The sequence below is a fragment of the Buteo buteo genome, chromosome Z (assembly GCF_964188355.1).
Source record: "Buteo buteo chromosome Z, bButBut1.hap1.1, whole genome shotgun sequence".
NCBI classification, from domain to species: domain Eukaryota; kingdom Metazoa; phylum Chordata; class Aves; order Accipitriformes; family Accipitridae; genus Buteo; species Buteo buteo.
The window spans coordinates 5,455,113-5,471,033 of record NC_134204.1 but is presented as its reverse complement, the minus strand read 5'-3'; the positions used below and the strand labels follow the sequence as shown (position 1 = coordinate 5,471,033).

Here is a 15,921-nt window from a genome sequence, read left to right as displayed (position 1 = left end):
GGGAGCCTGGCCAAGGAGCAGATGCGAGAGACAGCATCATCACCTCCCTCCTCGTCCTCATTGTGTCTGGCTTTATCCTTCTTCTTCTTCTTCTCCCCCAACCCCTTTTTCTTTTTTTTTTTTTCTTCTAATTTTTTTTTTTTTCCCCTTTGGCTGAGCAAATAGGCCAGATGGCAGTGAGGGGAACAGACAACAAGTGAGCCATGGCATATGGGCAGCCTGTTTAATTTCGACTCCTGTTGGGAAGTAGCTCGCAGGGAGATAAGTTACAAAAGCAGCAGAGGAGGAGTGTGTCTTGGAGGGGAGGGGCAGGAGGATGGGGAGACCCTTTTTGGGATGAAGCAGCCCAGCTGAGGGAGCCTGGGGTGCAAGGGACCGAAGCCCTGGCCGCATTCCTGACACAAAACAGTAAATTAGCTGTTTCCGTGTCAGTTTGTGCAGGAAGTCTTGTCGGCTGCACATGGGAAGGAAAGATGGAGATGTCTGTCCTCAAATGAGGAGGAGGAGGAGGAGGAGGACTATGTGTCTCCGATTTCCACCTCACCCACCCTCCCCCAGGCAAGCTCCAGCCAGTCTTAGGAGCTGTGATGTAGAGACGTTTGCTCAGCTGCAGAAGAGAAATCATGTTGCCCAAGATGATTTTTATCTGTGCATATGACTGTGTATGTTTTGCTCATACTTTACTCTAGGTATCAATGTGAGATCATCCACTGTAGGCTTCTTTGAAGCAAAAGGCATGACTTTTTAAGTTTTGTTACAAAACTAAGTAAAAAGTTGACACAAAGCAAAATGAAAGGCAGCTTAGTAATAATGTAGTTTACAGCTGTTCCCCTTTCCCCTTCCCTTCCTTTTTGGCATTCACTTTTCTCTCTTTTGTTTTGCTTTTTGGATTCTATATGTTACCTGTCGACTTTTTGCTACCTACTCACATCATTCATGTATTTTGGATTTTTCTGACTGAGACCAAAGTGTGTCTTGCCTTAAATATGTCAATGATTTAGAAACAAAATTTGAGTTTATTGCACTAAATTACATATAAGTGAGGCTTCCTGGCTTCATTTAGATGAACTGGGACTTTGGGAGACAGTGAAGAGGGGTAGGTGTACTTTTCTTAGGTTTTATAGATGTGTTGATTTTGCATCAGAACTTCACTGAAATGTAACTAAAAATGTCTACACAATTTAGGAACTTGAAAAGTTTTATTTCCATTGGTGCTCAATGAGATTTGGAGTGCCTTGGTACAGGCTTTTATCTCCTTCAACCCAGAGGCTTTTTAAAAAATCTCTCATTTTGGCCAACAACATCTGACATTTTTTCTATTTGCTCCTCTTTGATGGGAATGAGCATGGAATCCCAATAAAATTATCACACATGTGGACCATTTGGAGCTCTGTGAATATTATCAGCATCCTGACCGTCAAAGTGGGACCCTGGCTCGATGCACCCGTGCATGGGCATCAGCTCTGAGCTCCATGCTTGTGCTTGGCAGGTTGGGAAAACTCTACAAACCAATTAGGTCTGGAAATCTCGAGCCCTTTTGGCAGGATACAGACAATCCTGGACCATGGTTGTGCTCTATGCCTGCACAAAGAACTTTTTATATGACATTAATTCTGCAGAGAAGTTTTTATACACCAGAGAGTCTGCAGAGAAATGATTATGCATCGCCAGCTTGGTAGAGCAGAATTTTAACTTCCAGCTCAGGCATTCCTCCACTGATTAGTTTTAACATGAAATAGAAACACAAGCCTGTGATTTATTCGTGAAATATTTAAGATAGATTGTTAAATTATTCAAATAGCAGAGTTTAAAGCAGGCAAGCAAGCAAAAAAAAAAAAAAGGTAGCTCATCCAAATAAGAGCTCATTTTTCCTGAATTTGAAAAATGTACTTTTGGACTTGCTAGATATCTGAAAAAAAAAAAAAAAAGTGCTATTTCAGTGTGAAGAAAAATGTATTTTAAAATCAAAAATTTCAACCCTGTTATCCTCTCAACAAACTTAACCTTGAATCTTTCTCTGTCTGATCCCTGCAGACTTTGTTTCATCTGCAGGACTAGGAATTGTTGCAGACCTCCATCATTTCCTACCACTCATCTACCACATCTTTGGGCATTCGCCCAGCCTGGCTGCAGATTTCCTCTTTTTACTGAAGCTAATTGAGAGGCTTTTTGTCTTACTGTTGATAAACCAGACAGGGACTTCTTCAGTCTTCTCACCTGGGGTTCAAATATCACCTCATCTTGTGCTGCATGGAGAGTTAATCTTCTGTCTTACCTTGTGCTGGAGAAAAAGCTTGTTGAATCCGCTATACTTGTCTTTGCCCAGTTGCCCTCTGGTATCTGTATAACATTATCACGAGGTAAAAATAGAGCTGTCTTCTCAGAGGAGGAGATAGGGATCATGCTCACGGTCTCTAAGGACTCCAGAATTGTGGCAATAATAGTGTAGAAAAGTGACGTAAAGGGTGAGTAAAGCATAAAGGTTTTTTGTAGAACTTTAATGCTAATTTCCCCAACTTTTAAGAATAAAATGTGTTTGAATTGCTGCATCCTAAGGAACATTTATTGTTTTCAGTTTCTGTGCACCTAAGTTTCTCCAGATTTGAGAGAGGTTACTAGCTCCCAGAGCCGTATCTATTCTGAACATAAGATCAGTGTGACACTTTAAAAGCAAAGGTGATTGGACTTTGACATATCTTCAGTGAAAATGCATGGGAAATGTGCATCAAAATCCATAGACGGCTTTGAAAAATTCAACCCTTTCTCTTCATCTACTCCCATTTCAGCACAAAAAAGAAGCATTTTTCAAGTCTGACCTCCTCTAGCGAGCGCTCCATCTTGGGCCGCGCAGCTGAGGAGGAGCAAACTTGCAAGGTCTGACTCTTTCAAACATGTGGCAGCTGAAAAGAAGATAATTAGGACAGGCAAATCCAAACAGTACTTTTACAAATGGTATTTATCTTTTTTGTGTGTGTGTGTGTGTATCTATATTCTATTTCTCCACCTGCCTTCAAAGAGAAGCTGATAAAAAGGATTTGCTTGGCCTTTTTGTTGCTGTAGGGGGAAGGGTGCCATTTGTGTGCAGTGCTACAAGACAGATGCTGCAGGTGAAACTACCCCAGAGGAGGCAATCCTACCCGGAGGGGGCAACTCCTGGGACCGAAGCACTTCTTTTTCTTTTTCTCCTCTTCGTGGATTTGTTGTGCTGTGGGACTGGGTTCTTTATGACATGTAGGAGCGGGCAAGGGTTTATGGAGCAATCAACTCCATCAGCAGCAACAGCAATCACATAACGCTTCAGCCTTTTGTAATAGATTTTGTGTGTGTGTGAGCTGAAAGTATGGCCAGGAGGGAAGGGGATGTGAAACGTTGGGTTCTTTTTTTTTTCCTTGGAAAGAGCCTGTCTGAGTTCCTTTATGCTTTTCAGGCTCAGGGATGAGAGAGAGCGTGTGTATGTGCGAGGGCGTGCGCGCGTCTGTGCCCATACAGTCGCTCAAGTGGGAAAAAACCCCGTTTGCGGTTCACACAGGAGGAATTTCTGATGGAGACAACAGTGCTAAGCAGAAAGGCACATCCTGATCTCTAGCAAGTGAGGGGCACGCTCGCGCACACACGCACACACACATACTCTCCGGGCGCTCTGCATAATACGTGCAAAGCGCTGCCCTTTAATGAACGTAACCTATGGCGGCTGGGATGCAGCCGGCCAGACCTCGCCATTAATAAACTGGGAACATTCTTCTCCTTTTTAGTCCCTTTCAATGCCAGCCCTGCGGTTTGATCTCCCTTGAATGCTGCTCCCCCTCATTTGGGGCTCCAATTCTGAGAAGATTTGGCGCATTGTTTGAGGTCGCAGGATGTCGGATTGATTTCGAAGCTTTTGTATTGACTCCGGGCTCCTGAATGAAGCTGTCATGTGTGTCTGTGGTTGGCTAGCAGGCTGTCCGGCTGCAAGCTGTGCCTTCCTTTGTTGTTTAGGCCTCATTGAGCTGAGGGAAGAGGCTCATTTCAGGGTGATTTACCACCACCCAAACACCAGCTGTCTGTTGTACTGCCGCTTGCCTCCACCTTGGATTCAGTTCTCGTTTCCCTTCGTTTCTCCCCTTCTCCTCTCCCACTCTACCACTGTAGGCACTTGGGCACCGGTTCTTTAAGACGCGTGGATCACCCTGACAGAACAGCGTAAAAAACATAAACACTGAATACGTTGTTTTTCCCAACGTCATTTATGCACCCATGGGGATTTTTTTTTAGGGTTCGCTGTTGCAGTGCTATACGCATGTTTCTTCTTGGTGAAAAAAACAAACTATGGCCCTAGGAAAAAAAAAAAAATAATAAACCCGCCATGTTCATCTTGGCTTGTTAATAAGTAGCCCATAGTGAAAAACAGTAATGATTTTATTTAAAAATAGCTATTAAGCTCAGTGGCCAGACAGCAGAGTGAATTGCACAGCCTGCTCGGTGCAGGATGGCAGGGGAGGTGGCTGCAAATGTGCTCTCCAGTCCTGGAAATGTTGGGATATTTGGGTGGATGAAGAAGGAGTCAGAGAAGGACAGCATTGCCTCCCTACACGCTTGTCGTTCCTGAGCAGGCACGATGGCTGTGTTTATGTGGGTATCATGCTGGAGAGCTATTTTGGTGGCGTAAGACAGGCGAGGAAGAAAAGGGAAGAGGCTGTGAAGCGCTGCTCAGCTCAGCTTCACAAAGCTCTTTCAGAAAAGTACTTCTCCGTGAAGAGCCAGGCTGCTTCAGCAGCTGAAATGCTGACAAAAGCCTTGGAAAGGCCATGCTTGAAGCTGTGCTCTTCCCCAGGTGGCCATGGGCCAAGGCTCAGTTATCCTTTCTACACCTCACGTTTTCAGCTGTTAGTTGGGGATATTTTTAAGGGTATTGCAAGGCAGGAGAGGTGGAGAGAGTATGAACAGCTGAAAGCCAGGGCCAGGTTTGGCCAGTGAGATCTTCCAGGGGCTAAATGCAGATGGGTTGCGACAGCTTCTTGGGGGTGAGGCTACTGCCAGTATTTTCAACGGCCATTGCTCAAAACCAAGGAAGGCTGATGGAAACCGAGCAGGTCAGAGCCCAGCTGGACCTGCCAGCGGCTGCAAGGTACATGGCAAGGTGCTGCTAAGCCAAGCCTACCTCTCGAGCTGATCTTTCCAGCTGCAGACTTGGGAGAATGGGAGGAAGACGGGATCCCCTGGTTAATCCCATCCAACTCCTCCAGAGCCTGGCAGCTCCATGGAGGCTTACCAGTGCCATGTGCGCCGTGTCTGATTCCTTTAAAAGGGGCTGGCAGGTCCGTATGGGGCTGCTGTGGGCTCACCGCAGCCTCCGGGGCTGCCCCGGCGGCAGTGATTTGTGTGTGCCCCTGTGCCTCCCTCCAGAGCCACTGGCGTGAAACGAGTTGTGACCGGCCCTCATTTGATTTCTGGGTGACGCAGTTTGGTGTATCTCGACCACAGGCTGTTAAAACTGGCAACTGATCGGCTCCTGTCACCCATGCAGCTGAGATAATTAAGCCTGTTACTATTATTATTGTTATTTTTCTTCTTTTTCTGCAAACTTTGGCCAACTGCTAGAGCCTGTGGTGCAAGGAGGAGGCTGAGGCTCCCTGTAAGAGGTGGGATAATGGGACAGACGTACTTTGTACTTCAGTGCTCGCCAAGGATCCTTCTTGCTCTTTGCCTTGGAAAGGGGGATGTCCGATGATGGGTGGGAGCCAGCAGAAGGCAAAGCGAGCTCCTCCATTGGAAATCCTTGTGCCTACCTGCTTCTAAACCAGAACATCGCATCAAGAGCAGGCAGCACAGGATCATTTAGTAGCAATATATCTCTGAGCTTTCAAGATCACTGTACTCCTCCCTGATCCTGTTATTAAAAGGCCACGAAACATGGAAATGATGCTCCGTAAATTAAGACCAAACATCTGTAGTACCCAGTGAGATGAGGCTCCTCTCTTGGCAGTGTTCTCCTCTCCCTCCCCTGTAAGCATAAGGCGCTGCTGGACGAAGGAGGGAGGGATATATTAGGAGGCAACAACCACAGCAGGATAGTCCCAGCGAGGTGTTTTAATTTCTTAACAAACTCCTTGGGCACTAGAAACTGTAAAATAACATACAGATAAACAAACAAAAACTCACTGACCCTTAGCACCCTGGAGGGCTCTGTTTCAGATCGCTGAATAAAAGCTGAAGTTGCACATGCATGTTTAATGTAACACAAGGCGTGTGCTGCAGAAAAGCGTGCTTTCTTCTAATCTGGTTCCAGACAGAAGCATCCAAACAGAAGCCCCTTTCCCTATCCCCACTGAACTGCTTGGTGTATGCGAGGAAACCCCTGAATGACAAGGCCTCCATCTGCTCTTGAACGGAGTTGCGACTGGCTGCAAATGTTGTCCATATGCTTTTTTTTTTTTTGCCTTTCAACTTAGCTGCCTAATGTTAGACACCTATCCCCAAATTAAGCATCTGCTCATAATAAGCTGTCCTAAAAAAAGGTGGAAGTAGTAGCTAATGCAGGCAATGAGCATTAGGAGAGGTGCATCTGCAGTTGGAAAAGGAGATGGGATTATTCATCCAGTGCATTGCTTTCATTTGCTTTTTTAGGGAATGGAAGACCCCCTTCATTCTTGTACTGTCAGGGAAAAAGAAAAAACTGCCAAGTTTTGGGTTCATATTTCTTCTCTGCTTTTGATTTTCTAGGTGATTGTGTGCAATATCCTACAATTTCCCTCTGTTAAATAAAGCTGGTGATACTTCCAGCCAGAGAGGAGAACAGGGCAATAGTTTGCCATGAGCTCAGGTTGCATGATAGTGTATCTTAGAAGCCAGAGAAGGGTCTAAAAATGGTTTTTTTTTCCCCTTGGTTTGTGGTGTAAAAAGGGCTGGAGTATCTTTTTCAACATTATGACTTTGCAGTGGATACTAGCACAAGTTGACCATCAGCAAGTCATGTATGGATCCAGTTTCCTAAACACAGGTCTGTGTTGCTGCTATAGGCATCCTAAGGTATCCTGGCTGTCCATCAGCTCCCTGTTAGGAAATGTGTGGGTCTCCCTTAGGTCCTTTTGTATCTGTAACTTGTCTCATGTACTGTGGGGTGTCCAGAAAGTCGTCTTTGGTTAGACAGACAAGTCTCTCCCTATGCCTCAGTTTCCTATCTCTAACATAATAATTTAATACAACTGCTTTACATTTTAGTTTAATCACTTCTTTCTGGGGAATGGTTTTTGAATTTGAGAGATTACGGACTAATTGTTGAAGGACTGTAATAGTGGGGCAAGAGCAAAATACCTTTATAGATGGGAGTCACAGGCAGAGTATAAGTTGGAGGTAGTCCCCTGAACACCTCAAAGTTTGACAGGTTGCAATCAGCAGCCCAAACATTGGGCTTTTTGGTTAGGTATCAGGTGTAGGTACAGTCTTTTCAGTGTCTTTTTTTTTTTTTCCCCAGCATCTCTTTTGGAAAGAGGAGAAAAGATAATTTTTGCACATATTCTGACCTTGCTGAGACTTGTGAGATGCTGGGGTCACCAAGTAAGGGATCTCACCACACCTGGCAGGTTGCAGTCTCTCAAGAGGTGATCAGAAGTTTATCTGCCTGTTTATAATTCCTGCCACCAAGGGTCTTCTCTCTTCCATGCCCTGACATTGAGCAATGGCTGCAATTCATATTAATCGTGCCCTTTCCCTTCCTCATCATTTAGGGCAGAGCACTTCCACTTGGCTAAACTCATTAACTACTTTAATATTGAGGTCTCCTTTTCCGTATAAATTTATCCAGCTGAAATCTCGTGACTCTCCATGGCTGCACATGAGCAAATTCTCCCTCTGTTGCCCAGCAGATGCTGAGAGTGTTTATTTTTCAGCTGCGGACAGCAAAAGTCTGAAAAAAAGACAATGTCTTTGTGTGTGTGTCTATGGGAAAGCAAGTAAATGCAATGGGTTTGTGGGGACTCAATCGGCTGTGTTACTGTTTGAGCTCAAGGAACATTTTGACCAAACCAGGAATCCCAGGCCCTTTCTGCCATGGTGATTTATTAAGATGTCCAGATCTAATAAGCTTCACCAAAACAACTCAAATAATCCCCAGAAAAGAACCACGTTAACGTGAAGGATCTTGCTGCTCAAATCACACTCAGTCCGATGGGTTGTCAACAAAAAGAAGGTGTTTGAGCTCAGCTTATTTCCCAAACTGTTGGTTGTAGACAAAAGGAGCGTGATGGGACCCTGTTTCTTTGTAAATCTCCATTGGCACCAGCACGTTATCGACGTTGCAGGGTCTGTGCCAGCAGTGTTGGGTGAGGGTGGGCTGTTGAATTCCTGGCAAGGACTTGCCGGTGGTTATTTGGACAAGTTGTCCTGATGAGGGCAAGTCACACCTGTAGACTTTATTTCACTAAATCTAGCTACGCTAGAAGCAAGTAAGCACTAACCTGGTAAGGGTGAACAGGAATGTTGGTGTATGAGCTTTACCTCAAGTCACTCCAGTTTGGTAATTGTACTCTCTGAGCATGATAGATTTGTTCCTGTTCATGCATGTGTATGAAAATGTTGAGTTAAAATAACCTGTTCCTTTTCAGCTTGGCTTGCCCATATTCCCTCTGTGTTTTTCTACACACCTTGCTTTCCTTCTGCCTCTATGTGACATCCCTGATGCTGTGATATTGGCCTTTGGGGAAGTCTCCCTGGCAGCTTGGGAGCTATCTCTCTGTGGAAGGGTATTTCCCAGCAATGCAGGATGAGTCCACAGGCTTCCCTAATGCCCTTTCTTTCCCTGCTTCTGGTCATAAATACAAGCCTCTTGGTCTTCAGTGGTTCAGACTGTGTTGATGTTTTTTCTTGCCTTATCTCTTATAGGGAAAAGTCATTGGAGATGCAAAACTGCTCATGAGTTGTGGTTGCAGAAAAGGGAAAAATGCTCAAGTGAAAGACTCAGATCAGGTCAGTCAATATGTACCTTAACTGGTGGAAATAAAAGAATGTGTTAACATCTGGTTGAATTGAACTGTGCTGTTGCATATCAGGGTTCCTGGACACAGAGTCCTTGGCATGGCTGACAATGATACGACATTAATGTTTTTGTATTTGTTATTTGTAGAAAAACCCTCAAGCAAGATCAGGGATTCATTGCACTAGGAACTGTTAATGCCCTAGCCTGACTTATTCCCATCTGGTTTATTTATTCATGAATTCTGTTTCTTTATAAAAATCCACTCCAGGCAATGCCTTTCTTAAAGAATATTGCACTTCCTTGCTGGGTAAATGCATGCAGCCTTTGGTCTCATACTATAGCTGCCTGCATGGGCGATAGTTACAGAGAAACGTGCCATTCGTTGCATGCTTTTGTTCTGAAGTGACACCATCACAAGAACATTCTTTATTGAGGTTCCTCATGATAGACATGTAAAAACTTGTTCACAAACCGATGGCCAAGTTTCAATATTCATTACTCGGAATGAATGGCCCCTTATTCTAAAATTGGTCAAATTGACGTCAGTGGGACCACTTGTAGGGTTCAGTAATTGCAAGCGAGGTGGACTGCGCTCTGAATGACAGCCAGCTGGTGGTCTCTTCCTACCTCCTACCATTCTGCCCTAATTCAGACCAGCCAAGTTTGTCCCTGTCAAAATTTTCAGTTATTATGACCTTCCAGCTTTGTAGCTAAAGAGAAGTTTGAATCCAGACAGCATTCTTTCCAAAGATGAAACAAAATTTGATCTGAGCAGAAAAATTTTCTAAATATTGAGTCATCCCAATGTGGTAGAGTGAAGTGGTTGATCTCAAATATCAAATAAATTTGCTTTCTAATGTCCCTTGTGAACAACCTGTGACCAGGTATAGACATGAAACAGATTCAAACAGTGTCAACAAAGCTCCAGGAACTCCCAATAATTTACTGATGGGAAAAGGGATGAATTCTCAGGAAGAAAAATGTTTTTCATTTTCAACATGCATGTTCATCAACCCTAATTAATAACAAAGTCTCTGAGCATTGTTTTGTTAATGTCTGAGAAGATCTGAGAACAGATCTATCTATCCTGCGGTGGGCTCTGTTGTGAGGAACATTGGTCACACTTACAAATGCTTTGTCGGATTGAGTCTTTCACTGATGTTTGGGGGTTTTTGTTCCTTAATTAGTATTTTCAAAATAACAAATTCATTGTCATGAGCTACATTATCAGTTCACCATCGAGACAAGTATTCATATTACTTTTCTTCAAAGAATAGCTTCCCATTTTCTCAAATACAACTTTAATGTTCTCATGTTGAAGTTTTAACACATCAGGAGAAAATTAATTTAGAAATGAAACACTTTTACCAATTTTAGTCTTTTGTATTTTGACGTACTCTGGTTGAATCACTCTTGATTTACAACAGGACTAGAGCAGCGTCAGACTGCTTGTAGTAGAGATTAAAAATGAAATGGGAACACCTTGATTGCAGAGAGGTTTTACAAAACACTATCACTAAGAAACCCTGAGCGTTGGACCTAAAAGTCTTTGATGGCAATACTTCAATTATAGAGTAGGCAATAGTTTTTGGAGGGGAAAAAAATCCCATTCTCTTTTATGTTTTCTGGGACAGTGATAAACCATTCTTTGAGTCTGGTTACTTTCTGAAATCTAATTTTTGATGTCTAGTGATGTGTTGACCATCTCAGTAATTCTTTTTTGCTGTATCAGCATAAAGTATTGAGGAAGTGCTTGCTCCAGAGGCTGTAAAACTCATTTGTTGTGCCCCTGGCAGGGTCCTGTCAGTATTTCAGGGGACAGGAGGTGGATGGGAAGGAAACTAGTACAGGAGGGTGGGTGGCAGTGTGGAACATTTGTCTGTGAATGCAGGACCTCAGCTCAGCTTATAAATTATCCCCTGGGCCTTGTAGATAAACACAGACTTCTATGGTGACATCGGCTGGGAAAGGCAAACACTTGCCGACGATTGTAGGCTAATCCTTCAGGACACTAATTGCCAGAAAACCAAGGAAGCATTATTTTAGGAACAGCTTGTTTCACTTTGTGAAGTGGAAAAACCCTGCACTGGATTTAGTTTTGTTTGCAGAGCTTTACCCCCTCCTCCCGCACCCTGTCTCAGATTTTAAAGATTTACCTTCATTATTGTTGTTGGGGGCTTTTTCTTCCTTTTTTTTTTGTCTTGCTTTGTGTTTTCCTGTGATGACTCTGTAAAGTTGTGTGAAAATGCAACTCAGTTTTCATTTTCATGAATGTATGCATAAATAGGTATGTGTTTTTTATATCATTAGGTATTTAAAGGTTTGGGACTAACCAGCTACTTTTCAGCTGAATTTTTGTGAAAGGTGGTGATGCTTTGTGAAGTTTTAAATTTTATTCATATTTTCAAGTCAATTTGGAAACTTACAAAAAAGTTCTAGACAAACTGCCCCACCAGTGAAAATCCCCAGCTGAACCAAGCCATGACCCTATTGCTGAGGATTTCATTTACTGACATTTCTCCAGTATGCCACTAGAACAGAAAGCACTTTAACCTCCTTGACCTGAGATTTGCTTCCTTGAGTCTGGCATCCACAGGCACCTACCTGCATGGTATTTTCTATGGTGCAATTCACCAGCGTGTAAATCCTGGCCCCGCCACTGTTGAGGGCAGAAGTCCAAACAGGCTCACATGGGTCTGGGATTTCACAAGAGTCACAAGGAACCCAACCTTCATGTTGGATTTGCACCAAAGCAGGAGAGGGAGTCTGTGTTGTATGGCCTCCCAGTCCAAATCAAACCCTACAAGATGAGGCAGAAGGCTAAGCAGTGCAATATAAATCCCACAAAAGCTTTGAAAACCTCGAAGGGAATACAGCTGAGTGCACTGAAGAACTAGAGTCCCGTCCTCCACGGACGGTCTTAATGAAGCTTTGGGTTGGTGAAGCGGGATGACTGAGAGGAGTCCCAAAATCAGGCCACCTCTTGGCAGCAAAACCCCCATGTCCTTGGCTGCCATTAACACCATTGCCAGTTGTTTGTGTGCTTTGTGGGAGTGAAATTCATCTGTGCTCCAAGGCCCAGAACCAAGTCTCTGCACCACAAACATCCTACTGTAATTGTAAGGTTCATATATGCTTTTCAGAGTGGTTATTAGTTTCCCAGTAATTTATGCCTCCCCATAAATTATTATACTGTTGCTTATTATTTGAGGTGCGTTGTTGCATAAGAATGGCAATTCTGGAGTAGGATTTCCTTGTGCTAAGTAGTATATTAACATAAAGCAGGAAAGATGGTTCCCAGGGAGTGATTTCATTTGTGTACTTTCTGAGGAAAGCAAAATGTCATTTAAAAACAGAGGAAAAATGTGTGGGTAGACAAATAATGTGCATATTAGAGGTATGCATAAGGTTGAGAACCAGAAGTAGCAGAGCACTCCATATTCTCAGCACATGCAGTTCTGCCTTCTCAGAGTTTAGTTTTATTTATATTCTGTTCCTTCTCCCAAAAGGTAGGCAGCTCATCAATGTTTAACTGCTCTTACCCTTTGAGTTTTTTCTTTTTTCTCTTTGCTTAACTTTTCTGGTAGTTCGTGTGAGCTCAAGTGTTACCAAGAAGTCAGATCCCCCTGTCCTTCCTTGTGTTTGTTTTTGGTTTTAATATGACAAATGTATGCCTCCTCTGGAAACGGTATCCATGCTGCAGAGTAATTATTTAGTGAATGGTGGATCCAGTTCATGTTGGCAAGGATCAGATTAATCATTATTAATCATGACCCCTCTGACAGTAACCTCATCCCTTGCCTAAGTGCTGCTCTTTATTAAGAAGTAATAGCTATTAGGGGATGGCTGGGCCACCGCTCTCGTTGCACCACCACAGGGCTCAGGACTTCTGGCAGGAGGCAGAGGAACTCGGTTCAAAATTAAAAATAGATGCACATGGTCCACGTTCCAGAAATGAAATAGGCAGCTTCCCCTGTGGGCTTCTTTGGCCTTATCTGAATGTCCTCCTTTCCCCTGAAGCCTCCTGAGAGTTTGCCTCTTTCCAAAGGTTGAATTCAGTGTTGGGGATGAAATAATCTCTCTGATGCTTTTTTATTTGTCCGCTTGATTTTCTTTTTTACACTTAGGTAGATCCCAGTATAACCTAACACAGGCGCAGTCCTTGCAAGAATAAGATTTTAAGGTCTGTTCTAGTGGTTGTAGCAGGTTTCAACAGCTGATGAGACTGCAGATGAGCTTAGGTCTCTGAGACTCCAGTTGTACCAAGCAGACCCCAAACCAACCACCTTTTTTGAGGATTTCTGGATTCCTTGAAGAAACACTGCGCTGTTGAGGTGAGGCGTGCAGCACTGTTCACCTTGTGCACAAAGCTGTGAGGGATCTAGCTTCTCTCTCCAGGTCACTGGACTGGGGATTGTAGGCCTGTATATCTATCTATATCTATCTATCTATATATCTCAAAGTGGTATAGCACTTGTGTCACCAGACCTCTGCTGAGAGTAGACAGTAGGTTAATTCAGATTTATTCTGGTTTTCCTAGCAGTACAGATTCTTTTTAAGAAGGTGAGGCAGTGCTATTAATGGATGTCATCATTATTTCACCAAAAGCACAATGACTTAAGTACTGGATTCAAACCAATCTCTCCAATCCCTCCACCCCCAAAATCCACCTAAATTACTTTTTAAAATGTTTTCATTGACTGTATGGAAATCCAGGACAAAACGCGTTAGAAAAGAGCAAAGGAAAAAAAAAAAAAATCTTCTGTCTCCATCTAGCTCTTCGGTACCTGGAGGGTAGCAGTAGAAACTTGGAGCAAACCTGCCACACTCTTTTGATCTCTGCCAAAGTTGTTGTGGGAGTAACACTGTTTAATGGTTGAAGGAATTTATTGAAGAATAAAAGTACCAGCAAAGACAAAGGGACCAATACAAATTATCTGGTAAACCGCTGTCAAATTTTACATGCTCAGGGCTACTGGTAATTTCCCGTCTTAAAAAACAGGGGGGGAGTTTAGAGGGGAGGGAAGGAGGGTAAAAAGTATATAAATAAAGCCACCTCTTTAAATAGCTAACTGGCCTGGCCTGAACTGTGTCAAAGCTAAGTTCCTTTGGCAGCCAGCACTGTAATATCTGTTGAGGGTGTAGCAGAGCGCTGAGATGAGGTTTTAGAGAATCTACCTTAGCTTCGGTGGTTCTCCCTTGCATTCTTCCACTTCTCAGCAAGAAATGCACTGTAGCACAAAATGAGGGAGTGCAAAAGGAGTGAAGATATGCTGTCCACCATCTCCTGCTCCAAGTTTATGGAAGAGTTTGAATCTCTGCTTGAAAAATCATTGGATTCTGCAAAGGTTATAAAAAGCTAAAACAAGAAGTAAAATATGAAGAGATAGGATGTTAAATGTCTGAGGTGTCTGGGTAGTAAAGTACCCTTAAAAATATTTTGTTCATTGAATAAAGCAGTCTAGGTGATCATACAAGGAACATGGGACTGTAGGAAACTGTCCTGGATCATCCAGTCCTTCGAGATCTCATGAAACTGTGACATATAGCACCACTGATAAACACATCCCTTTGGGCACTTGTATGTGTTAAAAGCAATCCTTGTAGCCCTGTCACTACACTCATCCCACCAATTAATCTTTTACTTAACAAAATACTCACTCATATAATACTTCTGCATCTTGTTCCTGCTGAGAGATCAGGGTGTTTTCCCCCCTCCATGATATGAGTGTTCGTCTCAGCAAGGTGGACCACCTTTGCTTTTCCATTCTCCCACTACAATTTTCTTGCTGCTGGCGGTGCTGTAGGGGGAAAACAGTTCCACTTGGCGAACCAAAGTGCTGTAGAAAATTCAATCTCAGCTTTTAAAAGCTGGAAATCACTTCCTCTCAATGGGATCTGATTGGGGACAAGGTATTTGAATGACACACTCACCAGCTGCCTTTTCTCTGGACCTCCCAATTTCATACAGCAGTTGTGCTTTGGTAATTTCTGAATATAGTGCTAAGCATCTGTGTTCCTGGTGGCTGGGAAAGTTTTTTGGTTTCATTCATCTGTTGTGTGGAATTGAAGCAGTTGTGAAATGGAAGTTGGGTGGATAAGTCCCCATTCTTTGGATTTGTGTAAGTTTTGGAGGGATGATGTTATGAAAGAAACTTCCTAAATGTAAGCCTTGAAACAAAAGAGTTTGAGGTTATGGGTGTCCTTTACAAGTTCAGCTGTAATAGGTTTGTATCGCAGTGGGTTACACCTCCCTTCATACAATGCCATTGATAAGCTGACATTTCGAATGACCTTTTATAACCACCTATTTCCTTTTCTCACTCATTTTATGAATAGTCTTGTACTCACTTCAAGAGTTTCCCACCTTGTGGTCTCCTCTTACAGCTCATATTAATTTCAAAATGGGTTGGGCTTCCTGTAAAGTGTAGCACAGTGCAGACGGAAGTTCAATAGAGCCTTTCCTTTCTACAGGAAGGGGGGACCAAAAAACTCATACTGCCCTTTTTTGCAGGAAAGGCTTCAGAAATAGCGGTCAACAAATTGCCTTTTTTTTTTTTTTTCTTTTGAGGCTTTTCTGAATGCTTGCTTTAACATGGTGCCCTGCCCCTGTTGGAGATGTAAAACTTAGGGCTCAGACCTTTTCTAGTGAGTGATGATCCCATGGCACTTGCCCTCCTGAGTTGGAGCACACCAGTCCTGATGATGTTGTTTTGTCCAGGCTCTCATTCAGGATACATTCTGCCAACTTGACTTGATCCTGCGCCTTCAGTGGGACACATTATTCTTCACTTCTCGCCCTAAATTGCTGTGTACTGCCACCTTGTATTGATGGGTCCTTTGTTCCACCTTGGAGGTAGGTTCATTTTGGTGGTGGATGAAGGGAGGCTGTACGGTTTTGAAAAGCAATTTGAGAGCCCTCTGAATGAAAAGTGCTTCACACATGAAAAAATTAGTGTTATCAATTG

At 43.3% G+C, this 15,921-nt stretch overlaps 1 protein-coding gene across 2 annotated transcripts in view; it reads left to right on the top strand.

Moving 5' to 3' along the window:
* The window catches only part of SETBP1 (SET binding protein 1), a 262,267-nt gene that overhangs the window by 42,429 nt on the left and 203,917 nt on the right, over positions 1 to 15,921 (top strand). For both annotated transcript variants that reach the window (XM_075021106.1, XM_075021105.1), the window contains exon 3: positions 8,860 to 8,943. In XM_075021106.1, the coding sequence (XP_074877207.1) occupies positions 8,860 to 8,943 (84 nt within the window). The remainder of the gene's footprint in view (positions 1 to 8,859; positions 8,944 to 15,921) is intronic.